Source organism: Gopherus evgoodei, chromosome 3 (assembly GCF_007399415.2).
Source record: "Gopherus evgoodei ecotype Sinaloan lineage chromosome 3, rGopEvg1_v1.p, whole genome shotgun sequence".
Taxonomy (NCBI): domain Eukaryota; kingdom Metazoa; phylum Chordata; order Testudines; family Testudinidae; genus Gopherus; species Gopherus evgoodei.
The window spans coordinates 191,127,755-191,153,228 of NC_044324.1; the positions used below are offsets into that span (position 1 = coordinate 191,127,755).

Consider the following 25,474-nt stretch of genomic DNA (forward strand, 5'->3'; position numbering starts at 1 on the left):
TTAAGGAATGCTGTAATGCTTTCCAATTAAAAAAAAAACAAACCAACAGATAAACACCACATTAGAAACTATCCAATTTGTTCCTACTCAGCCCATGTTTACTGCTTTGTGTTCCTTTTACTAATGCCATGTACAAGCCATGTGGATAAGCCATATTTCAGGACACACAATGCACAGGTGAAACAATTCTTAATCCCTTCCAGATTCCATGACTAAATTTAACCATAGCTTCAAATTCGTGCTTCTTTAGGCAACCTTTTTTTCCTCTTTTTAACTTAGTATAATGGAGAGGAAACTGAGACCATGATGGAGCTCCCAGTAATAACAGAGCAGAAAGCATTCGTTTCACTCTTAGATATCGGGATCGTTTAATACATATCCAATGTGCATTTAAGGCCTGATCCTGTGAGCTTCCGAGAGCCCTCAGCTCCCACTGAATGCAAATTGAGATGCTCATAATGCTGCAGGTTGAGGTGTTTAAAGATTATAGCCAAGTGACACAAAACCTACCTCCTGGCAGTCCTGAAGAAACTTTTGAAGATCTCTGTTGTCTTTCAACCTCATCAGAAGCTCACTGGCTGCCTCACGATTCTTCCTATGTCTATTTAAAAAACAAAAACAACACTTACATAGGCTCTTTTAAATAAAACTAAGATTTTATCATTTTTTGCAGCCTTTATGGAATATCTGTTATGAATGTGCATGTGCCGGCAGCCTCACTTTATTGCCTTTCAAATGGAAGACATTATTAAGGCTGGTTACCAAATGCGCTTATTTAAAATTTCCTATGCATTTTGTGACCTACTCTGGATTAGTTTTGAGAAACAAGGCCAAGTTCTGTAGTCAGTTAGATTTTATGGTTGTCACTGAGTACAGAATTTGGCCTACTAGTTTTAAGACCACATGAAAGTTAAGACTTTGACAAAAAACCTTAAAAAGTCTTGATTAAATCACATATTACTTAACTAATTCAAAGCATAAACATGCTCTAAGGAGCTTTAATGTATTTTTCACTATGATGCAGCACCATTAGACCTGCTCCTACTGAACCATGCTGCAGTGGTTTCCACAATCCTCAATTTAACTATATATTCTTGCAAACAGAAGCTTTATATTTCCAGAAACATTATTTATTTGAGAAAAAGGTTTAAGATCAAACTTGGTTTAGAAGAAAAGAAGGTTTCTCAGGAAACTCCATTTTCCCCCTCATAATTGCATGTGCTCACCGCAGGATTGGGTTGACTTCCTCTTGGTTGGGGTGGAGGTCTGAAAGACTTTGGTAGATGATCTGGCCGTGAATAAGTTTTTCAGAGAAAGACTATTCTCAGCCACTCACAACTACTTGTCTGTAAAGGGCCAGATAATTTAAAACCTTAATTCCCAAGGCATTTCAGACAAGATTTTGGGTCTCACAGCACTTAAGTTGGGTATGTTTTCTGAGACCTCTCTTCCCCCCACTCTCTTTTGAGAAGGAGATGGGTTAAATGGGAATGATATCTATTAAATCTGACAGGCAGAAGTTGAGAGAATATGTTAGTTATGTATTGCGCAGCTGTTCATGTTTTACTGTATAAGCTCCTAGGGTGACAGGATAGGCACACATTTTTAAGACGTCAAAACAAAAAGGAAGAAATCAGGAAATAAATTTGCAGGGTGATCCTGCTAGATAAAAGTGACCTGTTGCCAATAGTGAAATAAATTATAAAATTAAAAAGAGAATTTACAAGGTATTAACTTGAACTAAGTTAAATGTGCAGCGATCTTAGAGCAGGAGAATCGGGGGTTAAACAAAAGAGTGACAGAGCCACTAATGTCAGGGCCTTTGAGGGGAAAGCATATATGGATATCAAACAGATGATGGTGTAATTATTTTTCTCAGCATTATAATAAGCATAACCTTTGGAGTTCATGCTATTAGTTTAATTCCCAAAGTTCGCTCGATAGTCTGGAGTGAGAAGAAAGGATTAGGGTCTTCTGAATTTTCACTTAAAAAAAAAAAAGTACATCAAGAAGATCCAGTTTTATTCTAGGATTAAACGGTGAATGAAAGACTAATTCAGAGACAGAAACATTAATTCTATAAATAATGGCTGTCCAATGGATAGGAGACATGGAACGCTTTGCAAGACCTCGGTATAGTTAATAAAACCTCAAGGATGGAGTCATACCTATAGCAATAGCCGACTCCTTTCAAAACTGCAATCCTGACTCACTTCATGACAAAATGAAAGACTCTCCTCTGCCATGACATAATGGAGTTGAAGCTGTTCCATAACAATTTAAGAGTACTGTATATCAGCCTGATTACTGAGATAAATATTGCATGAAGATAGTGGGTTAACTCATTAGAAGTCTGCTCGAAAAAATAGGCAGGAGGGAGAAAGAGTGGCTCAAGACAAGCCTCCCCTAGCAAGCACTTGAGAGTTGTTAAGGGACAATGACAGAATCATTGGTTCTGAGGATTCTGGCTCAGTCTCCTGCTGAGTCTTCAGGACTGGTTTGGCCAGAGGACAAAAGCCTGGGAACCGAGAAGAACAAAAGAAAGACAAAGCAGGGTTTAAAAGGGATGTTCTCTCAAGAGAGGAAGGTAGCTGTTCAGGGGAACCAGAATGAGACAGGATTGCTATGGGTGTCTGGAGAAGGTCTCCATGCTTAGATCACCATCACAGGATGTTAGGGATTTAGGCAAGATAGATGTGTGTAAATTGTTGTTTTTCAAATTCTTTTTTCTCTAAAAACTTTGTTCCTGCTGCTTAAACAAATACTACTTCGTTTTAAGAAGTTTCTCTAATCACTATATACCAGTGGTCACAGACACACAAAGAGAAGAACCACAGGTTCCAGAACTCAGTCACCTGGAGGTAAGAATGGTTGATACATGGTACTGTGACTTCGGGCCCTAAGAGTGGACGAACTCTGACACTGTGTGATAAGTTAGGTAAATGTATGAATCCTGAGGGGGTGCACTCAGAGAGACCAGAAAGCGGACAGAGGTTCAACTAGTCCCGCAACCATAACACATGGCTTTCTAGTAACGTTAATGATGCTTGTAACAAGAACCACCAAAGCTTTCTGTCTCCACTAGGCTCAAGTCAATACATGTTTGCCACTCAAGGTGGTAAAAGATCTTATTAATGAGCTAAAATCATTTTCTGAAGGGGATTCAACATTTACACATTTGAAAGAGTTTCCCCTTCGGCCTTCAATTCTTTAAAACACTTGTGTATATGCCCAACAGATTTTTTCATGAACATATTCCTATTTATGACTTGTATTGCAATAGTGCATAGAGGTCCCATCAAAAATGGGGCCCCATTGTATTAGGTGTTGTACACTCATATAATGACCCCAAGAGCTTAGTCTCTTCTTTGTGGGAGAACTATGAAGGATGTGAAATAGGAATGGTAGAGATATTAATCACTATCATATATCTGAATAAAATTACTCAGAAGGAGAGTGCTAAAAGGTTGCTACAGTGTTACTGATACTTGCTCTATATGAAGGCACCTACGAACACTAATGAGTCAGAAAAATGAACAAAGTCATGGTAGCTCAACAGTTAATCTGTGGGTTTCACCGAGCCTGAACAGGAATAGAAACTGAGGGCATGGCTACACTTGCAGATGTAGAGCACTGGGAGTTAAACCAGCCTTCGGAGACCACAGCAGGGAAAATGCTGCTGAATGTTTACACTCTCAGTTGTGGCGTGGCCACATTAGCAGCTCTTGCAATGCCACAAAGAGCAGTGTATTGTGGTAGCTATCTCAGCGTTCAAGTGGCTGCAACCTGCTTTTCAAATGTGGGGGTGGGGTGGAGTGTTACAGGGAGTGTGTTGTGTGTATGTGGGAGGAGAGAGAGTGAGTTTTTGGGTGCTGAGAGTGTGTCAGCATGCTGTCTCGTAAGTTCAGACCACCCTCTCACACACACCCAGCAGCAACATACCATACTAATAGCTTGCTTTGTCCTAGAGCAGATAAGCATGCCAGCTGTCACAAATGGAGCTTTGACAGGGGTAGCGGCATTCCTACAGCCGATTCCAGAACAATGACAAGAGTGGCCACTTGACTTAAGGGGATTATGGGACATTTCTGGAAGCCAATCAAAGCGCAGTAATGCAACACCTCGTTCACACTGACGCTGGGGCATGTCAACTGAGGCCGTAACAAGCATTATGCATCTCGTAGAGGTGGATTACCAGGAGCGCTCCAGCTGCAGAGTCCAGGCACTCTAAGTGCCTTGACAGTGTGGACGGGTCAGGAGTTAGGGTGCCTGGGGTTGCTTTAATGCGCTCTAACTTGCAAGTGTAGCCAAGCCCTGCAACATCATTAAAGCAAGACTGTCAAACACTTGTGGAGGTAACTGCCTGCTGAGAGAGATCTATTAGTTTGGCTCTACCATTCCTGTTTGTTTCAACAAAGTTTATGCTGTTCAATTTTTTTCTCATGGAGGTGCAACTCTTCCACTGAAGGAGTCAAGAAACTCTCTTCCCTGAATTGACAAGAACAATCTTGGAAGAAGTTACTCACAGCCACTTTGAGTAAAACCTGGCAAAAACAGTTCCATTGTGACCTGGGTCAGTCATGCTGGTGTTTTAAAACTAGAACTTATTTTCAGAAATAAGTGGCTCATCATCCACATAACCAGATTAGATGAGGTCCTCTACCTCTTCTCAACAGAAAAAAGCCAAAGTCAAAAGTTTTTTACGACAAAAACCTCAGCTTCTTATGCTTGCCAAGCACTGAGCAACGTCCTGGATTTGGACTTGTTTGTTTAGGTTCTTCGTAGGGCTGGCAAGCCATTAAAAAAACAATCACAATTGTGCAAATAATCATAGTTAAACGATAATAGAATACCATTTATTTAAATATTTTCAGATGTTTCCTACAATTTCAAATATATTGATTTCAATTACAATACAGAATACAAAGTGTACAGTGCTCACTTGATATTTATTTTTTATTACGAATATTTGCACTGTAAAAAAAAACAAAAGAAACAGTGTATTTCAATACACCTAAAACAAGTACTGTAGTGCAGTGGTTTCCAACCTTTTCCGTGGGGCGGATGCCGGACGACTAGCTGCCGAGGATAGTGGCCGCAGGACAAGCACCTGTTGAAATGCCGCCGTGAGGCGGCAACATCAAGAGGTGTCACCGCCGAAACTCCACCGAAATTTGGTGGGATTTTGGCAGTAGCGCTTCTTGACATCCTCACTTCTCGGTGGCATTTCAGCGGCTGCTTGTCTGGTAGCCAGTAGGCAGGCACACATGGATGCCCCGGCAGTGCCATGGTGCCCGCAGGCACCATATTTGGGACCCTTGCTGTAGTGCAATCTCTTTATCATGAAAGTTGAACTTACAAATGTAGAATTATGTACAAAAAATAACTGCAATCAAAAATAAAACAATATAAAACTTTAGAACCTACAAGTCCACTCAGTCCTATTTCAGCCAATTGCTCAGACAAACAAGTTTGGTTACAATTTGCATGAGATAATTCTGCCTGCTTCTTGTTTACAGTGTCACCTGAAAGAGAGAACAGGTGTTCGCACTGCACTGTCGTAGCTGGCATCGCAAGATATTTATGTGCCAGATGCGCTAAAGATTCATATGTCCCTTCATGCTTCAACCACCATTCCAGAAGACACGCATCCATGCTGATGACGGGTTCTGCTTGATAATGATACAAAGCAGAGTGGACTGATGCATGTTCATTTTTATCATCTAAGTCAGATGCCACCAGCAAAAGGTTGATTTTGTTTTTTGGTGGTTCTGGTTCTGTAGTTTCCACATCAGAGTGTTACTCTTTTAAGACATCTGAAAGCATTCTCCACACATTGTCCCTCCCAAATGTTGGAAAGCACTTCAGATTCTTAAACCTTGGGTTGAGTGCTGTAGCTATCCTTTGAAAGCTCACATTGGTACCTTCTTTGCGTTTTGTCAAATCTGCTGTGAAAGTGTTCTTAAAAAGGAACATGTAATGGGTCATCATCCAAGACTGATATAACATGAAATATATGGCAGAATGCAGGTTAAATTGAACTGGAAACATACAATTCTCCCCCCAAGGAGTTCAATCACAAATTTAATTAACACTTTTATTTTTGTTGAATGAGCATCATTACAATGGAAGCATGTCCTCTGGAATGGTGGACGAAGCATGAAGGGGCATATAGTATCTGGCATGTAAATACCTTGTGATGCCGACTACAACAGTGCCATACGAAGGTCTGTTCTCACTTTCAGGTGACATTGTAAATAAGAAGCAATCAGCAGTATCTCCTATAAAGGTAAACAAACTTGTTTGTCTTAGCAATTGGCTGAACAAGAAGTAGGACTGAGTGGACTTGGAGACTCTAAAGTTTTACATTGTTTTGTTTTTGAGTGCAGTTATATAACAAAAAAACCAACATTTGTAAGTTATACTTTCACGATAAAGAGATTGCACTACAATACTTGTATGATGTGAATTGAAAAATACTATTTCTTTTGTTCATCATTTTTACAGTGTAAATATTTGTAAAAAAAATAATAATATAAAGTGAGCACTGTATGCTTTGTATTCTGTGTTGTAATATAAATCAATATATTTGAAAATACAGAAAAACATCCATAAATATTTAATAAATTTCAATAAGTTTAACAGTGCAATTAATTTTTTTTAATCGCAGTTAATTTTTTTTGAGTTAATTGCGTGAGTTAACTGTGATTAATCGACAGCCCAATTTCTTCGTTGTACACCCAGATGGAGCCTGACTGGGAGATATACTTTCTGTTAAACCAAGAGGTCTCCTTTAAACACATTCTCACAACACTCATAACTTAGGGCTTGTCTTCACTACTGGGGTAAGTTGACCTAAGTTACACTACTCCAGGTACGTGAATAATGTAGCTGGAGTCGACACAGCTTAGGCTGACTTACCCGAGTATCTTCACTGTGCTGTGTTGACGGGAGACACTCTCCAGTTGACTTATCTTACTCTTGGGGAGCTGGAGTACCGGAGTCGACCAGAGAGCACTCTGTCATTGATTTAGCGGGTCTAGTAAATCGAAACCCGCTGCATCAATTGTAGCAGCGGCAATCTCCCCGGTTGTGAGGACAAGCCTTTACACTTTGTTTTTGAGGCTTATCGCTTCTAGAAACTTAACCGCAATTGCACGTATTTCCTTAATAGTATAACACTGGATGGTTTTTGTAGTGTTCCACATAAATAGCTTTGGAAATGAGGAAATGTGTTGATGTAAAATAGAATTAAAAACAGTGTCTAGGATTTGCCTTGCATTCAAAGCAGGAACACGTACAGTTCATGTCATGCAGTTAAGGTCTGCAAGGCAGCCATCTAGGGTGCCTGTAACCGGGCGCCACTCACCCCCGCGGCGCCTCCTGCTGGTTGCTTCGGGAATTAGCTCAAATTCCAGCGCGGAGCGTCCTCTGCAGGCCGGTGATCCACCTTGTTCTCAGCTACTGGCCCCGTGTCCCTCCCTGGACCCCAGTGCCCCTTTTACGTGGGGTTCTACCCCCCCCGGCAGTGACCCCTTTCTCTTTCCTTAGGGGTTTCCCCTCCCTGGGAACCCCCCACCCTCTATCCCCCCTTTGCCTCAGTGTCTTGGCAACTGCCCAGTCATTAGCTAGCCCCATGCCCTGGGGCAGACTGCAGTATTAGCCTCTCATCATCGGCAAAGGGGGTTTGGACCTGCTGCCTTGGCCTACCCCTGGGTTGCACCCTGCAATCCCAGTAGCTCCTGGCCTAACTCTAGGCCGCAGCCTGGGGCTTTCCAGGCAGGAGCTCCCCAGCTCCTCTGCATTTCCCCAGCCCTGCTCCAAGCTAGGTACCTTGTCAGTTCTATGCAGCCAGGCCCTTTTCCCTCTACAGGCAGAGGAAGACTGTCTGCCCTTGGCTTCCCTGGCCTTCTTATTAGGCCCTGTCGCTCAGTTTGGGGCATGGCCCCAGCTGCAGCCACTTTCCCAATCAGCCCAGCTTAAAGGCTGCTTCCTCCAGCCCCAGCCCTTATCCAGGGCTGTTTTAACCCCTTCCGGGCCGGAGCAGAGACCCACTCTACTATAGTGCCATAATACGGTACGGGTAACAAGGAGGTTTCCACTGCAGGAAAGAGTCACTTGACAACAAGACCCCTGAGTTTTGGGAGAACTTCTCTGAAGTATAGGAAATAGAAAGTGGTCCAGTCAGGCCTAGAATATCCCCACACTTCAGCTGCCTATTACCATAGCCTGGGCTTCAGGGAGAAGCTGACCAGAAGATTCTGTGTTCCTGGATCCACCCTTAATGATAGAGGTTGTAGGAAAAGGCTGGCTGACCAGAAGACAAGTTCCCTCCCTTAGCAAGTGGAAGGAAAAAGCTAAGGTGAAGGAGAGAGAAAATCAGAGAAAATGAGGAGGGCAAAGTTTGGGGTTACCTGCTTTGTTTACTATGGATGAGTGGGAGGAAAGAACTTCTAACCTCATGCTAATAATATATTTAGTGCTGGCCTTTCAAGCAGTATAGCAACTATGGTGTAAAGATCATGTTATATTTCTGCCTAAGAAACAAAATCTTAGCTTGCAAAATCTAAGTCAGAATCAAGTCAGAAGATGCTGTCATAGGCAGGTTGGGAAGCTTGCGCAATTGCCTTATTATTAGGAGGAAAATCTCTTGTTCTCTGTTTCCAAATATGGTTTTTATTTTCCACTTCTCTTATTGGAGAAGCCATGAATGAGAAGCAGGTATTCATGAAAATTAGTCATAACCTGAGGAGAGTTAGTGACGTTTGAGGGTTGTTGAAAGCCTGGAACTTCTAAAATTCTGTGGTAATGCCAGTGCCCAATGTGCTATGCCATCAATACATCCTCTGCTTCTCCTCTAACATATATGGTGCCAGAAATAAACAGAGTATGGAAGCAAGATCCCTACATTGCTAGAGACTGTATAGTTGTAACTGTTCAGGCCTGGGCAGACAAAGTGAAATCAGTGCTGGTACTGACTGGATACACACTGTGTCCTGGTGTTGATTAAAAGATAATTTGGCAGCAGTGTGACATTTAGTACTGTTATTGCCTTTCCTAATTATAAACAGAGTCTTCTAGGAGAAGTTGAATAGTCCCTCATAGAGCAGAGATGTATATTTGTACGAGGACATGCGGGCAGGCCCATTCTAGCAGCCACTGTGCTGTGTTATCTCAGTTCAGGTTCTTTGCTGGAGGAGTGCGAAGCTCTGCAGAGTCAGCACACTTGGGCCCTGGAATGAAATTGAGCCTCAGGTCACTTTCAAGGGATCCCATCTTTCTGGCACTTGAAGCATCATTGCTGCGATCTAAAGGGAGCCATATCCACTCCATCCTGGTCAGCTAGAGAATCACTGAAACATGCAGTGGTAAAGGAATCCTTCTAAAGAGATCCCTGGGAATCACTGGTAACAGAAATATTCTGCCTCTCTCTGTGAGGGCATCTTGGTGGGCCATAACTGAGGCAGAATGCATACAGGCTAGAGGTGTTTGCCTTACCCAGAAAGAGAAGAAAGGCAAATGACTAAATGGAATATCCTACAGTATTTCACTTAGGTTCATCCTCAGAGAGAAGAGCAATTGGCTATCGCTGAGCTTTTCTGAAGGAGAAACTTATGTAATCAGGGTAAGATGAGCATCTGGTATAAGGATTAAAAGTATTATTTGGCATAAAGGTTCTACATAAGTTTATTATTATTATTATTATTATTATTATTATTATTATTATTATTATTATTGTGCTTTGTGATCTAAGGATAAAAGTGCATCAAAGGCATTAGGTTCATTCCCATCACAATTAAACATCCTGAATTTACAAAAGAAGAATGCTTACAACTTACAGCTGCCATGTCCCAGCAATAAGGACAAAAAAATAGCCTGTTTTAGGATGAGAGGGACATTTTTACCAATGTTTTCTAATCTGATTTCATAAAAAGGGGCAGGGAACCTCTGTTATGCCTTGGGAATCGTGATCAAAGCCAAGTGGGTAGGACAGGTACAATTTCCCTTGCACTCCAGAGAAGCCACCTTCCTTCTTTGGAGAAGGACAGGAATACATTAATCTAATTAAATTAGCCAGGTGATAGCAGGGAAACTTTAGACTTGTGGAACCAGGGAAAGTTAGTTCTCAGGCTCCCTCAATTCACAGTATAAACAGTTTATGAATGCTCTGATACAGTGAAATAGCAACTGTCTCACAGCCAAATCCTACTATTAGCTCACTATTTCAAATGTCTCCAGAAGGAGGCAGAGGTCATATTTGATTACGATTAGCCCATCTCATTCCTGAAGCCTTCTGGTTCCTAATGTTATTATAAGACAAAGGGCTTGTCTACATCAGAAAGTTGCAGCGCTGGTGAGGGAGTTACAGCGCTGCAACTTAGGAGGTGTACACATCTGCAGGGCACCACCAGCGCTGCAACTCCCTGTTTGCAGCGCTGGCCGTACTCCCGTTTTGTCTCGGGTGTAGAGGATCCAGCGCTGGTGATCCAGCGCTGGCAATCAAGTATAGACACTTACCAGCGCTTTTCTTGACCTCCGTGGAATAAGCAGGTATCCCAGCATACCTAAGGAAGCCTCTGGTAATCAAGCTGGTCTCCTTCCCCGGTTTGCTCTCGCGTTCCCCGAACCAGCAGGTCTCCTTCCCTGAGGTTTGCTGGGTGGTTCCGGGAACGCGAGAGCAAACCGCAGCGAAGCTGGTCTCCTTTCCCGGTTTGCTCTCTCGAGCAAGCAGGTCTCCTTCCCTGCGGTTTGCAGGGTGGTTCGGGGAACGCGAGAGCAAACCGCGGCGAAGCTGGTCTCCTTTCCCGGTTTGCTCTCGCGTTCCCCGAACCCCCGAGCAAGCAGGTCTCCTTCCCTGCGGTTTGCTGGGTGGTTCGGGGAATGCGAGAGCAAACCGCGGCGAAGCTGGTCTCCTTTCCTGGTTTGCTCTCTCGTTCCCCGAACCCCCGAGCAAGCAGGTCTCCTTCCCTGCGGTTTGCAGGGTGGTTCGGGGAACACGAGAGCAAACCGCGGCGAAGCTGGTCTCCTTTCCCGGTTTGCTCTCGCGTTCCCCGAACCCCCCTTGAAGCCGCCCAACAGCGCTGCAGTGTGGCCACATCTAACACCACTTGCAGCGCTGGCTGCTGTAAGTGTGGCCACTCTGCAGCGCTGGCCCTATACAGCTGTACTAATACAGCTGTAACAACCAGCGCTGCAAAATTTTAGATGTAGACATGGCCAAAGAAAACATACCATATTAGGATTTTCTGATACGTCCCTTTGCCGTAACCACCTACAAGAAAACTGGATTAAAACATACAGGGGTTGAGTTTCAGGTCACTTAGGTCAGCTTTGCACTGGTGTAACTCTACTGAGTCCAGTAGAGTTCTTCCCTGTTTACACTGATGTAACAGAGAGAAGCAAACCCACTTTCCAGTATACTTCATCTTAATTCCTTGCTCCTAGGAGCTGGGGTTTTCTACATCTCAGTACCAATCCAACCGGTACCAGTGCTTCATGCTAGGAAATCTCCACAGTCCAAAGGATAAAGGCAAATTCAGAAAAAAAATCAAGTTCTGGGTGAGCAGGCTGGGAAGTTTGATGCACAACAGTCACTAAAACTCTTAGCAAACGCTACCTGTCATCAATAGAGTCCACTTTCTCTTGGATCTTGTCAGAGTTGATGTTCCCATCACTAAAGAGCCTCCTGCCAGTTTCTACAACTGCATTGAGCTTTTCCTCATTGGCATCCATTGTGGTCATGAAATCCTCCTGTTTTCTAATAGCAGCTTCTGCTCCTTCCAAGGTAGTGGGCATTTCAGTATGGGCCAAAACATATTCCTTTTGAGAAAAATAGATCAGACAAAAAAGCATAAGACATGTTAATTTTTATCTGCTTGACAGAGAAAGATTCCCCATATCATGAACGCAAGAGTGTTTGCCAAGAACTGGCAGATATCAACTTGATACAAAAGATCATTTTTGTGAAAAAAGGCTTGATCTCTTTAGCTAGGCGACTGCAATAAGTGGTGTGAATTTGTGTGAGATTAAGGAACTAAATTACTGTCCACTCACCTGGTTATTAAGAAATGCTTCAGCTTGCTTAGTGTCTCTGAGAAACAGCTGGTAGGCATGAGACTGCGAAAGGAGGTTTTGCCTATTCTCCCACATTTTGTGAAGCTCATTCCACCCAGTGTCCAAAGCCTGCAGGCGCTGACGTAGGAACATATACTGTGCATCAGTTTGTCCTTGGGTTACCATCTCACCCATGTCTCTCATTTTCTGATAGTCTTCCTCATAATTGTTGATTTCATTCTTAATATTCTCATGCTGAGTGAGCAGCTTTTCAGCCTCAGTCAGTGTGTTTGGCATATCTTCTGAGGCAATCGCAGTCTGGGTTCTGGAGAGCCAGGACTGGAAGTCATCCAGGTCACGCAAAAACTGCTGTAGTTTGCTTGCCTCTCCAAGGGACTCTTCCCGGTTCTTGAGGGTGGTTTTCATTTCTTCCCACACATCGCTGATTTCCGCAAGCCTTGACAGGATGGCCTGAGCCTGGTCAGGATGTTCAGATTCCAACTTTTCAGCCTCTTTTTGCAGGTCACTTAGCTTAGCCTCAATGGCTACCAAATCACGTTCCATACCCGTCAACTTCCTCTGAAGGGCCATTACTCCAGTCAGATCATTGCCCAGATCTTGTGTGGATTCAATTACTTTGGTCTTTTCCCTGATCCAGGATTTGGTTTCATTACACTCAAGATGGTAATTCTGGATACTTAGAGCAGAGACAAGAGCATCTTTCTTTCTGTCCACCAGTTCTCTGAACTGGCTCCACCTAAAAATGGGGAGGAGAGAAAAGCAGAGAAACTGAGGGTAATATAGGCTAATGTCAACATTTCTGAATGAGGAAAATGGCTGCAGTAAGCCTACTGAACTTTTAAATAACCTCTTTTTGTTTTTGTTTCCCCTCCCCCCCACAGTTAGCTACAGTGTATACTAGAAAACACCAGACAGCAATGGACTGGATCTCAACATTTTCACGTTTTGCAGGGTCAAATATTTTCTGCAGGTTACACTCTAACTCTCTGGGTTTTCTGCATGGTGTGAATGCACATGAAGACTAGAACTAAGAATCTAAGACAATTTTGTAAAATATGCTGTTCCAGTTTATTTTTACAACAAAATATTTAGTACAGTAAGTCTTCATTATCACAGATTTATAGCTACAGTACTAAGGGCCTAATTCAGAGTCCATTGATGTCAATGGAACAACTCTGGCTTTGAATCAGGCCCTAAGAGAGAGGCAGAATTTTTTTTTCAAAAACAGAACATCAGTTTTCACTAGGTGAAAATCAGACCCTGACAGTTTCAAAAACATACATATAAAATATACAGAAACATAAAAGAAACAATGCTAACCATCTCCTCTAATCTCAAGTTTCCACATGTCATCTGTCATTAACCCACCTTGTGTTGAGTTTGTCTTGCTGAGCCTTGATTTCCTTTTCACTTGGATGACCACTGTGCATCAGCTGTCTAGCAATTTGATTTACCACTGCAACACGGGATGCCTGATTGTTCATTTCTGGTTCTAAGCTTTCAAATCTGAAAAAAAAATTACAAAGGCATTGGGAACCCTCAGTCACAGACAAGACAAGACAAGCACACAGGTAGCTGATGTACAACAGAACCTCCTTGCAATTCTATTCTCACCTGTGTTGGATCACTTCCAGGTCTTCAAGCTTCTCCGGAATCTGCATATTGTTAAGCCACTGCTCCTTTTCATCAATCCAAAGTTCACAAGCATCTGCTTCACTGAACATCTTATACAGAGCAAGGGTATCTTGCAGAGCCTGTTTACGGAGCCGTGTCAGTTCAGCGACCTCTTTGTATCTTTCCTCTATTCCAGACAACCTGCCTTGAACATCTGGAGATTCGGCATGTTCCTGAGGCAGAGCTTTTGCTTGTTCATGCAGTGAGTCAATGGTTGGCCTATAGTTTGCAATCTCTTCAGCAACATCTTTGTGTTTCTTGACCAAGGACTGAGTAGAATACTCATCATGGCCAACATCATTGCTGGAGACAATTTTGAGGATGTCCAACATCCATGCATCAATATCATCAGCATCAGCTTGGAACTGATGAAGAAGAGAGGCTTCCTCCAGGCGTTTCTTCCTAATGGCAGACAGCTCCTCCAGGTTAGCCCATTGCTCTCGCATATCCTTTATTCTCTCTCTAATTTTTTCAGACCCAAAGTGCTCCTCAGCAATCATACCTTCACCTTCTTTTATTGCCTGCTGGAAGTTGCCACTACGGCCACTCATTTCATCTTCAAACGCCTTGTGCTTGCTCAAGAGACGGACAATGCTAGTTAGGTCCTTCCCATAGTCATCAGATGACAAGATCTGCTCCTTTTCTCTGATCCAGCCCTCTTCTTCTGCCATTTCCCAGAAGAATTTCCACAGACGCCTGGATTCTTCCAGGCGAGCTTGGCGTTCAGCTGCTAACTGGCACAGCTCTTGGTAACAAAACTCCATATGAGCTACACGATCTCTGATCACTTGTGGATCACATGGTTTGTAACCTGTTCAGACAGAAATGTATTAGAGTTCAATCTCACTTATTTTCACCTGTAAAGCCAGAGCACCTTGGACTCTTAACGCTTGCTTAGTAGGTCTCCATCACAGAGTAGCAGAGTGCAGTAAAAGACCAGTGTTTAAGGCAATACTGGTCAAACCTCACTCTAAGTAATTTGTGTGTAAATCCTGAGTATTCTCTGTGAATTAAAAAAAAAATTACTTTGGATTTACTGCCCTGATGAACTCAAGAGCAACACTGCAGTATAAAAAACAGGCACATTTTACTCTAGTGTAACTTAGTGAAATTCCTCTTGATTTACATTAATGTGTATGAGATCAGAGTCAGATCCAATAACTTGAATTGTAACCATTAGAAAGAGGTAAAATGGGAAATTGTAAGGCAAAAGGAACAGCTATTAGCTACCAGTGTGAAATGCCATGCAAAATATGTTGCCTTGACGAATTCTGAGAAGGAAACTGGCCAAATTCACCTCTGGCATAAGTAAATCCAACTTGAATCAATGGAGTTGGGCCCACTTATGTTGGTGAATTTAGCCCAATGTGTATTATATAGCTAATAAAGCTCAATAAATATGTAACCAAAGTTATTGGCTCTTCAAACCTAATACATATGTAAAACTACAACTTACCGTCTCCATCTGTGGCAAATTTCTGAGCAGATGCATTGACTCCCCGCACTCGTTCAGCCTGAATAGCAATGTCTGCTTCCACTAGTGCGTGTTTCTGTAACAGGTCCTCTACCCCTAACAAATGCTTGCCATAGTCTTGAGATAGCAGAAGCACCTGCTCAAAGAAAGCAAGTTAAAAGTGTTGAGATAATCACTGTTAAAACAATCTACTTCATGCACCTCCCAGAAGCACAGAACTAGAGATTCTCACTACAGTGCAACTGGCTATATGGCAAAGGTCTCCTTTACAGTTACAAGACCCCAGGCATCAAGTAGCATTTTCATGACTGGGTTTTCATTTTTTCAAAATTCTTTATTTAGCCAGTAAAGTACTTTTACACCACTTATAAGCATAGAGTGAGCAATATTTACATATGATGGGCCAAGTTCGGCTCTCAGTAGACTGGTTTAAAAATGGAGTGATACCAGTAATTTACATAGAGCCATTACAAATTTACACTGGTGACAATATATTTCAGCCAATATTTTCAAAACTCTATTACACAAGAAGGGCTTCATTGTGCCATTGCAACGGTCTTGTGTTGGGGAGGGTGCAGAGCTGTATTGCCTATGGGAGCACTAAGAGACATTCTGCCTCCCTTAGTTCCCGGGCACTGCACACAGCTACTGCAGCCCTTAGGGGGGTGCAGCGTCAGTCCTCTGCACAGCCAGTAGGCTCTGCTGGCTTACAATTAAGGAAGAATGGATGGAACCCTGGCCCTGCCCTCCTCCCCAGCCCAAAGACAGGTGGGAAGCAGTTTGCGTGTTCTTTTGAGCACAGCAGCTGCAAGTCTTCTTGGCCCTCATGGGAGCTGCACAGCTGAGGAAGAGAGGTCCTTATCCTCTTCCACCCGCATGTGCACTGTGTAAAGGGTCTGGCTCAGAATGAGTACTGTAGTGAATGTAAATCTGCCTTCCCCAGACAGAGACAAACAAAAATAAAATATTACTTTGTTTAGAAGGTGAGAGACTTGGGTTTTTTTTGTAGCTGTTTTAATTTTATATTTTAAAGAGTCCCAGCATTGTGTATCAAGAAGTGAATTGATATATGTGAATGGGGAGCTCCTGTTTTTGAACATTTGGTTACAGAGACATTATGTTTAAAACAAACATAATTCAAACAGATAAAGGACATGCACAATCTTTAATCAGCAGCAGTTTCCTGCCCTCATCTTATCTTGGTGACATCTACCTTCATTTCATCCATCCAGTCCATAATATAAAGCATTTCCTGGAATATCTTTTGCAGACCAAGGTTCATCTCCAGTCTTTGTCTACGTGCCCTGAGTAGCTCCAGCAAGTACTCCCACAGGCGTATAACATTGTCTTTTCTTGCAGTGATGCGTTTGATATCATGGTAATTCTCAGTCTCAAGCTCCTTTGCAACAGCAACTACCGCTTGGACTCGTTCTTCATATGCTGCAATGTCTGTTTCAATGGCCTCGTGCTTTTTAGTGGCAGCCTCCACGGCTGGAAGGTCAAAACCAAAGTTATCCTGTAAATGCACAGAATTCATTTTAGTAATGCCTGTGCATCAAAAATGCGATTGCTCAAACAAAGCTGTGTAATGTTACTTTTGATTATTCAAAACAAATTTGCTAACAACTGTGGCTTCAAAATACTCTGAAAATACATCCCCTGATAAAAATAGCAGATATACTACTGGGAAAATCATGAATTGGCCTTGCGGCAAGGGGACCTTATAGGCATTCTCTCTCTCTAATGTCAATGAATCAGGTTCATCCCTGGCGTAATTCTACTGAATTCACTAGCTATTTACTTTGTTCTACCATTTCATGGAAATAGTGAATATTGGGGAGACATTCCTGCATGATTTTCTACTGAGTACAGACTTGCCGAATTAGTTCAGAGGGAGCCTAACACACACACAGCACAAACTGTAGGGCACCAAGCATGAAGGAGGGAACACGCATTGCGCGCAGAAGCTGTATCCCATAATTACTCACGGTGATAAGTTTAGTCATACAAATAGTTCTGAAAGCACCACCTGAGAAACCAGTCGTTGATTTTCACTCAGCCAAGTTTCTCTCATAGCTGCCTTGCGATCAAATCTGCGTGCAAGTTGTTCCAGTTTCTCTTGTCTTATGAGCTCATTTCGCAGTGCCAGTTCTCTTTCATGTTCAGCTTTTTCCAGTCTTTCCCAGGCCTGAAGAGATGGAAAAAATGCATCATATTCTTTAGAGTCACATTTTTCAAGAACTTTGAGAAATCACATCAACTTTGCATGAATCAATACTGTGGACCAAAATTAATTCCCGATGTAAATTCTCTGTGGCCAAAGCAGTTACATAAGGGACTAATTTGGCCCATATTATTTAGTGAAAGAGCACCGGACTGTCAGGCTTTATACCCAGCTCTGCCAATGTGTGGCCAAGGAAGAACTACTTAAACTTTCAGTTCCTCAATTTACCTGTCTATGAACTGGGTATAAAACCTGCCTATCTCACAGGAGTGTTGTGAGGACCTTTATTTATTTGTTTTAAATCTGTTTTTCTTTTTTAAGCAAAACAACTGGTTTGAATTTAATGTGCAAGTGTGTTTAATCTTTTCCCAAAAGAGCTAAAATCTTTCCCTTTTAGGGAGGGAAAATATGATTCACACGCTCTCTCCCCTAAACCATTCCTGCACATAGATCTTTAAGATCTGACTTTCAGAAAAAGAGGAGGACACTGGGGTCTATTTCTTTTATTGCATGACATCTTTTTTTAAAAGTAAAAAGCGGTTCAAGTACATTAAGCTATTGCCATAAAAATTACAAATTAATTAAAATCAAGCTAATCAGCATTACAGATCCCTCTCATAAAAAAACAAAGATACCTCAGTTAATCAGACACTATCCTAGATTCCTCTAAATCCTAACAGATGTGACTGCCTGAAACCGAAGGATTTTAGGCCTTTACAGGCACAGGAGCATAACATAAACAGGGGAGTTGTGCAGTTTATTGCTCTCCCGGATGCAGAGCGAAACACAGACACCAGCAACAGCTGCTCTGGGAATTCCAAGCATGATAAAAAGCAAATTAGGAAGGCTCACAGTTTGAAGTTATTTGTTATCCCCAAGAGATCTTGTCAGACCTGTTGCTGTTCAGCTAGCTGTAGCTGAGTAACAGCTAGTTGTATAAACCCTGATTGGGAACCAGCAAGATTGTTCCCAGTGGCTTCACACAAACCTTCTCCTTTCCTAACATTTTCGCATAGTGGACATTAGGTTAGAGAAGCTTATGGGGCAAATTCAGGTCCCTGTTCTGTGGCCAAGGAAGACCCCTGATTCACTGTGGAACTCTGTTCTGCTTTAGCTGCCAGGGTAGAGTGCATTGGAAAATGGGACTTAAGAGGCGCCCGGGGGGGTGGGGGGGGGAGAAATCACTAAATGTTTTTTCTCTTTTTTGTCAGAGGGCATGCCTACACAGCAGCTGGGGGTGCTAGCCACCCAAGTACAATCCCCTGTATGCAGGTGGCTAGCCCCAAGTGCCAGGGCCAGACTACTATTTTTAGCGTGCCAGCTTGAGCCAAGCTAGTGCGTATCTGTCTACCTGCACTGGGAAGCACAATCACAGCTGCTCTGTAGATATACCCAGTGAGTTCTAAGGGGCAGGACTAGCAAAAAGCAGGGCAAGGCCAGTGGATCCACACAACCAGTCACCATTTTCCCCAGCAGAGAGAGTGTATGCAAGTGTTGCAGATGCTGCTGCAGCCTTGAGGCTACATTAGTGGTTACCCAGTGTGGCCGGCAGGAAATGTCATTCTACCCCTTCAATCCTTTAGGATCCCTTGAGTCAAGCCAGGGGTTGTGGGGTTGGTGTGGGGGACAGTTTTCTCCCTAGCAAGCTGGAAGTAAGATTAAAAGAAAAGAAACATTTGAGATGCACATAAGGAGCTGAAAAAACAGAGTTTATGCTTTCACCTTGTTAATGTCTGAGATGAGTTTGCCCTCCCGTGGCATGTACACTTTCTGATTGTTAGCCCTCATTTTGCTTTGGATGGTGAAAAGCAGTACTTCTAAGTTTCCTTTTTCTGTAAATCTAGACAGAAATTCCCAAAAGAAAACAAGGGGTTAAAATGAGTATTTCATCACTTCTAATGAACTGAAGTGTGCTTTCTTGAAGGACTGACATTGTCCATAGCTCAGTAATACAATTATTATTGGTCCTTTTTGTCTGTTTCATTCTGTGTGAAAGCAGGAAGGACAGGAGTAGTGCCCACGAGAACCAACTGGTTCAAATGCCACAATGATTGCACAAAGTCAGCCGACTTGTTTTTCTATATTGAAATCCCTCGGGGAGGGAGGAGGCAGCTTTTTTATTTCATGAACAGACCTAGTTAATCTACTGACACAGGAATTTAAGGCTAGATCCAAAGGTCACTGAAGTCAATGAGACTCTTTCTTTTGAATCAGACCTTTAGAGCACTTCTTAGAAAATACACTCATTTTATAGGCACTATGAAACCAACCGCAATTGTAATGCATCTGGATGGTGCTTATTACTAATGAAAACTGCATTAACAAATGATACATATTTATAAGGTCTTAACATTACATGGCAGTTTACAGAACTAGAGAGACTTAAATTTCTCGTTACATCAGCTTTTAGCATTCAAAGTTATGTTTTGTAAAACTACAGACACTTGCTCTTGATCTGGGATAAACAATGAAATTCTATTATTAGCTGTGTACTTGTATTATACAGTGCTGACATGCATAAACGCGGCATTATTGTCTGACAATGATACGCTATTGCTCCTTGTTGTACATTACTATGAGTAGTTATGAGTAGTTGTTGTGAGGCAGTATCTCCTCATATCTGAGATCTTGCAAATGGCATAGTATTTTCTTGTTCTACTGTGTGTGTGGGTGAGTGAAAGGGAATAAGCCACTCTTGAGTGATAAAGATCAGGACTAAGTAGAAGGTTTTTAAGCAATTTTCTTAAGATGAAATTAATAAAAAACAAAAGCAGAGTGATTGAGTTTACTTGGGTGGTTTCTCCACTGTGCGGTAAGTGTTGAATGCCTGTAGCTGCTGTTGCACACCAACCAGCGAGTTGGCAAATTTGCGATTGTTCAGGATGATAATAGTTTGTTCAATCCACTCAAGAAGGTCAGAAGCCAGCGATTCATATTTTTCAATCATTTTCTCTGTTTCAATAGCATTGTCAAGCACCTGTAACAAGCAGCATAAAACAACTGAGGAACAAGGCCAGATCACTTCAGATGCATTTCAATCCTACATCTATGGAAAAGAGACTGTGCAGGGGGACTTAGCTTATAAATCAATGGCTAATTCTGGAGTACAATAGGGGATAGGATAACTTTGGAGTGGGGACCCTGCGCTGCTCTGCAGTGAATTCCCATGACCCCAGGCAAATTGAGGGGCAGGATGTGGTGATTGATCGACTGAGAAAGGAGTCCCATTCCGTCTGTCTCAAGTGCAAGGATGGTGGCTGCTGTGCAAAGTGGGAGAGAAAGCACGTGTGCTTTTTTAAACAAGGGACTCCTCAAGGCTGCAAAGATGGGGAGAGAGAAACTCTTGGTGGTGGGGAGCAGCTAACGGGCAGGAAAAAGCCGCCTCTACATAAAGGTAAAAAGCAAAATAAAATATCAGCTAAATGGTTTTTGTTAAGATACGGATGGAAATATCATGAAAGATTAACCACTTCCTATATTTTATAGGACTATATAGTGTTCACGTCCATGAATAAAAGCTAACATATACAATGGGCTGAAGCGCTCACTAGAAATGAGTAATTAGTTTGCTGCATCACATATAAAATCTTAGCTTGCAAACCTTTCCAATACGTTTTCCTTCAACAGCTAATGCTTTCATCTTAGAAAAGTAGTGGTAATATGTCACCACATAGGTGATAATTGACTTTTCATCAGGATGGTCAACACTGATATCTGAAAACCAAATAAGAGTTACTTTAGTATACTGTTAGATATGTGGTTTGAAATAATGCATACAGTGCTGACAATCCACTACATAAGACTCAGAGATGTGGGTTCAGTGGCCTTTCAGCTTTCCAGATTTCATCTGAAGTCCAGCCTTATGTGCCTAAACTAAAATACATTTAGTGCTTCCGAGTTAGTCTCAAATTCTTTGGTAGTGGCAAGTATAGAACTCCATGGCTACAAAGTGCTATATTTTGTGTTAGGCTTACAGAATGCAAACTGTCATTGAAATAAAGGAGACGGAGTCATGACCTTTTGGTTCTATTCCAACCTCTGCTGTGAGAGGCTGATATTTACCTATCTTCACAGGGATGTTGTGAGGCACAATGTTTGTCAAACGCTTAGAAGAATGATGTTATGATAGTATTACAGAAAGGAAATTCCAACGTCCAGCACCACGGAGCTATAGACTGTCACCTACAGTCATACTTAGAATTCACAAAAGCAAGCAAATCCAGTTGGATATTTGTTCAGGAGAATCCTTTAATGAGTGCAGAGGGAGAGTAAATTATTTCCTGTCCTTGCAGAAGTGCTGATGTATTGCAAAGTCAGCGAGAAGAAACTTGCCCAGTGACAACATGACCTTTACCTGTTCTGTGATACTAAAGCTCCCTATTCTAATGTTACCTTTACTTGAAACTATATGCTGCACATGAACACTAATACTCATTTGTTGGCTGAAAAACTGCTAACAATTCTATGAAGAATGTATCATCTATATTTCAGCTTAAAGAACAAATTTTACCATACAGATGATAGAGATGCTTCTTCACTGGGATGTTCTTATACATATATACAAGGCCAGCATGATGGTCTGTTTACAGCAAAACACTGCCACATGAGAGAATGAGAGCTCAAGTCCTGGGATCCTTGACTGGGAATGAAGGGAACTGGGATTGAAGGTCCCTTGTGGAAGGGAACATCTCGAGCTTCTCTCTGATGTCCTACCTACTCTTCCTCGGGAAAATGCAGGGAGTGGTACTGATAGGAGAGAGAGCTCCATCCAGTTGCCCTTCAGCACAAAAGTCTGCCATAAAACATCACCTTGGGGCATGGAGGGTTCTAAAAAAGGAATGCCATTCCTCCACATACAGCCAGTCAATGCTATAAGGGTAGGAATTCTTACCCTCTGGGTCCAGAAGCTTAGTGAGACCAAGGTGTTGCTCTGCCAGGTTAAAAGCATTCTGCAGATTGTAGTGTGCGTTTGATTTCTTCAGCTTGTCAAAATCAATCAGATCAGGCCTAAAAAATAAGAAAATTCCTTGATTTCCGCAATATACCTGCATGTTACTTTAAAATGAATGATTAAAAATAAATCCGAGACACCCAAAATAGCAGTGGTGACCTATGGAGCCAAATTCACCAAGGATGAATTTGGATCAGATTCTAACACCTTTACTCGTACTGTCTAATACTTTACTTCTCAAGTAGTCGTACCCCTTTCAGTGGGACACTGAATGAGTAAGGTACCTCACAGTATATGCCAGGGTGGTACAATCTGGCCCATGATAAAAATGGGGATAATTTACCAGGAATGAATGTGACCTAAGTGAATAAGAAAAAACAAATAATCTACAGCCAGGATTGTGCAGCCTTTACTCACATTTGTGAGCACCTACTTGTACAAGTAGTTACCAATGTGAGCATAAGTGGTATAGTTTAGTTCCTAATGAACATTTAACCTAGGGCTAAATTCTGCCACTTACTAACACAGCGTATCACCATACTGTACAAGTAGCCCCCCATTGAATTCAATGATGCTAGTCAGCATAAGTAAGGGTAGCACATGTGGTTCCTAAAGAGTAACTGTTTACTTAGGTACTGCATGGACATTGCAAGGAAAGTAGTCAATCACAAAGTGATACAATCACATATGTATGATTTATACACCTGAATACAAATGTGGCCATTTTGATGTGCAACGCCAGCCACTAGCACTGGGGTGAACTGGCAGACATGAAGAGCTACAATAGCCTGATTATTTTGCTGCATCTTTCGCCCATGGGACTCTGCAATGTTCTTGCAACCCATCTTCAACTCCCACAGATTTAAAAATCAAACAGCACTACAAAATTGTGAGTACATAGCAAAAGTTTCATCTTTCTAAATCTATAAAGAATATCCCAAGGACATACCTGTGTTTATGGATTAGTGCGTTGAAAGCCATCCCATCCCTCCAGCTAGTTGTAAAGTTGTGAATGTTGACATTGGGATAACTGACACAACAAAAAACAGAAAGAGCATAATCAATATAGCATTCCTGCTCTGGCCTTGCATATACGTCAGTGGAAACTGGTTGTAGGAATGACAATTAGAACATAAATGTTATCAACCAGCTACTAAAGTTTCACAATCATAATGACTGTTTTCTAATCATGTGAATAGCAAGAGGCAAGAACATCTTAGTTTTCTTTGTAACACTAAAAGAAAAGATATACATTCTACATGTGTGATGATAACCAATTTTTTTTAAAAAGCTAGAAAAGTAATTTTAATTTTTGGTGCCAAGTCTGCAGTTTGTATTGTTCCGATCTCTTCAAGTCTGAAGTCACTTCTTGACTCAATAGCTGAAAAATTATTATTTTGGAGTACTTGAAATATTAAATATCAGAGAGGGATAGGAACTGCTGGAGAAGCAGAACAGAAAGTTTAAGAGGAATGACCTTTCGCCACAAATGCTTTCAACCAAGAGCTCAAGATTATGAGTGTGAGGGTCAAATTTGTGCCTAATGGATTGAGCAGATTCAAGATTCATTTTATCAGTGGTTCAGGGACTTTCAAAGTTTCTGGAAAACGTTCAAGTTGTTTGCAAGCTTTGATTCAGGTGAACTCTCTGAAAGGAAGATCTACGTTTTGCTAGAATTACTTAACTACGCTCAATTTGCTACACATCCATTCAAGTTTCATGAAGGAAAGAAACATAGTGGATTTCTATAAATAATAGATAGCCAGTTAATAGCAAGAAGGCTACTATTTGTGAAAGGCATTTTGGAAGCACTTCTGATTATGTAAGCCTTCTTTCTGAATGTGAAAGAAATCAAAACTTTAATTGCCTAACAAATTCAAACCTGCACTAAAAAATGTGTGTGGCTACCTCAGAGGCAGCAGGACACCAAGAAGTCTGTTTCAGAGAAGCAGCAACAGTCTTCCCATTGATACTCTTTTTCCTTGCAGCCCTCAAAAGATATCCTGTGGGCCAAATCCACCGAAATTTAGCATACACTACAAGATTTAACCAAGACAAGCTACAGTCCTTTGACCTTTAAAACTCTTTCCATTACATAGGGTGAATTCCATTGCATAACACTGAATTCCTATAAAAAGCGACACACTATTTCTGCAGGTTAGAAGGACTTTCAGAAGACTAGAATTGTGGTCCTCAGAATTATACCACTCTTGAGACTACCAATGAACATCTTTGTTTCATTAAACCCTTTTGCCCAGCCTATGCTATCCACAAAAAAACAACCCCCAACTTCTCCACCCCAAAATGCAACCCCACAACAATCACCTCACAACCAGAAAGAGGGCAAATTATATTATTCAGATGTTAGAGTCTTCTGAGATTCTGCCTTGAAAGGAGAGCGAGATTCAAAGTTCTTTGTGTTCAAAAGATATTCTAGAAAAAGATACGGAACCCCCTACTCAACAAACTCAAAAGGACTGCACTGATTTTCAACTACCTACGCTTTGGCCTGCTCCCACTGAAATCAAAGAGAAATTGACACTGACTTTCATGGAAACAGCTCTTTGTTCTTAGTATATTTTCCAAAACAAAACATGAAGAACCAGCAGCCCAGGATTATATACCACAGAATCTTGTCAATCTCACAATAATAATCCAATGACCCATGAGCAGAACACCATTGTTTAGAATGACCCAAAATTCCACTGAAAACACAGACAACTTGAGGCAAAGCTTCTGAAACAGTTAAAATGCTAGTTATTTTATCTATCTATGACCTCACAAAAATTAAGGGAAAAAAATCAGGTCACAAACATGCCTCAGTGTCATCACAATCTCACAATATGAATGGAAAGGGGGTGTTGAGCTAGTAACCTTTCCCGAATTCTCAGATTCTGATATTTAGCAAGTAGAACACATGAAAGAAAAATAAGTAAGCCAGAGTTCACTAACTTGTAAATATAAGCTTTTCATATTAATTTGTCCATTTCCGTTGATTACCTTGTCTTAGTTCAATCCACTTAAGGGAAAATATGTGTTTATACATTTAAAACAATTTCAGTGAAAATTCAGAATG

General features: G+C 41.7%; 1 protein-coding gene across 3 annotated transcripts in view; it reads right to left on the reverse strand.

The window, feature by feature from the left end:
- SPTBN1 (spectrin beta, non-erythrocytic 1) overlaps window positions 1–25,474 on the reverse strand; it is a 219,862-nt gene that overhangs the window by 43,362 nt on the left and 151,026 nt on the right. For all 3 annotated transcript variants that reach the window (XM_030557719.1, XM_030557720.1, XM_030557721.1), the window contains 13 exons: window positions 23,348–23,428; window positions 22,339–22,454; window positions 21,049–21,161; window positions 20,237–20,424; window positions 19,170–19,287; window positions 17,253–17,411; window positions 16,437–16,739; window positions 15,206–15,359; window positions 13,690–14,560; window positions 13,444–13,581; window positions 12,055–12,811; window positions 11,618–11,820; window positions 511–601 (listed from right to left, as the gene is read on the reverse strand). In XM_030557719.1, the coding sequence (XP_030413579.1) occupies window positions 511–601; window positions 11,618–11,820; window positions 12,055–12,811; window positions 13,444–13,581; window positions 13,690–14,560; window positions 15,206–15,359; window positions 16,437–16,739; window positions 17,253–17,411; window positions 19,170–19,287; window positions 20,237–20,424; window positions 21,049–21,161; window positions 22,339–22,454; window positions 23,348–23,428 (3,292 nt within the window). The remainder of the gene's footprint in view (window positions 1–510; window positions 602–11,617; window positions 11,821–12,054; window positions 12,812–13,443; window positions 13,582–13,689; window positions 14,561–15,205; window positions 15,360–16,436; window positions 16,740–17,252; window positions 17,412–19,169; window positions 19,288–20,236; window positions 20,425–21,048; window positions 21,162–22,338; window positions 22,455–23,347; window positions 23,429–25,474) is intronic.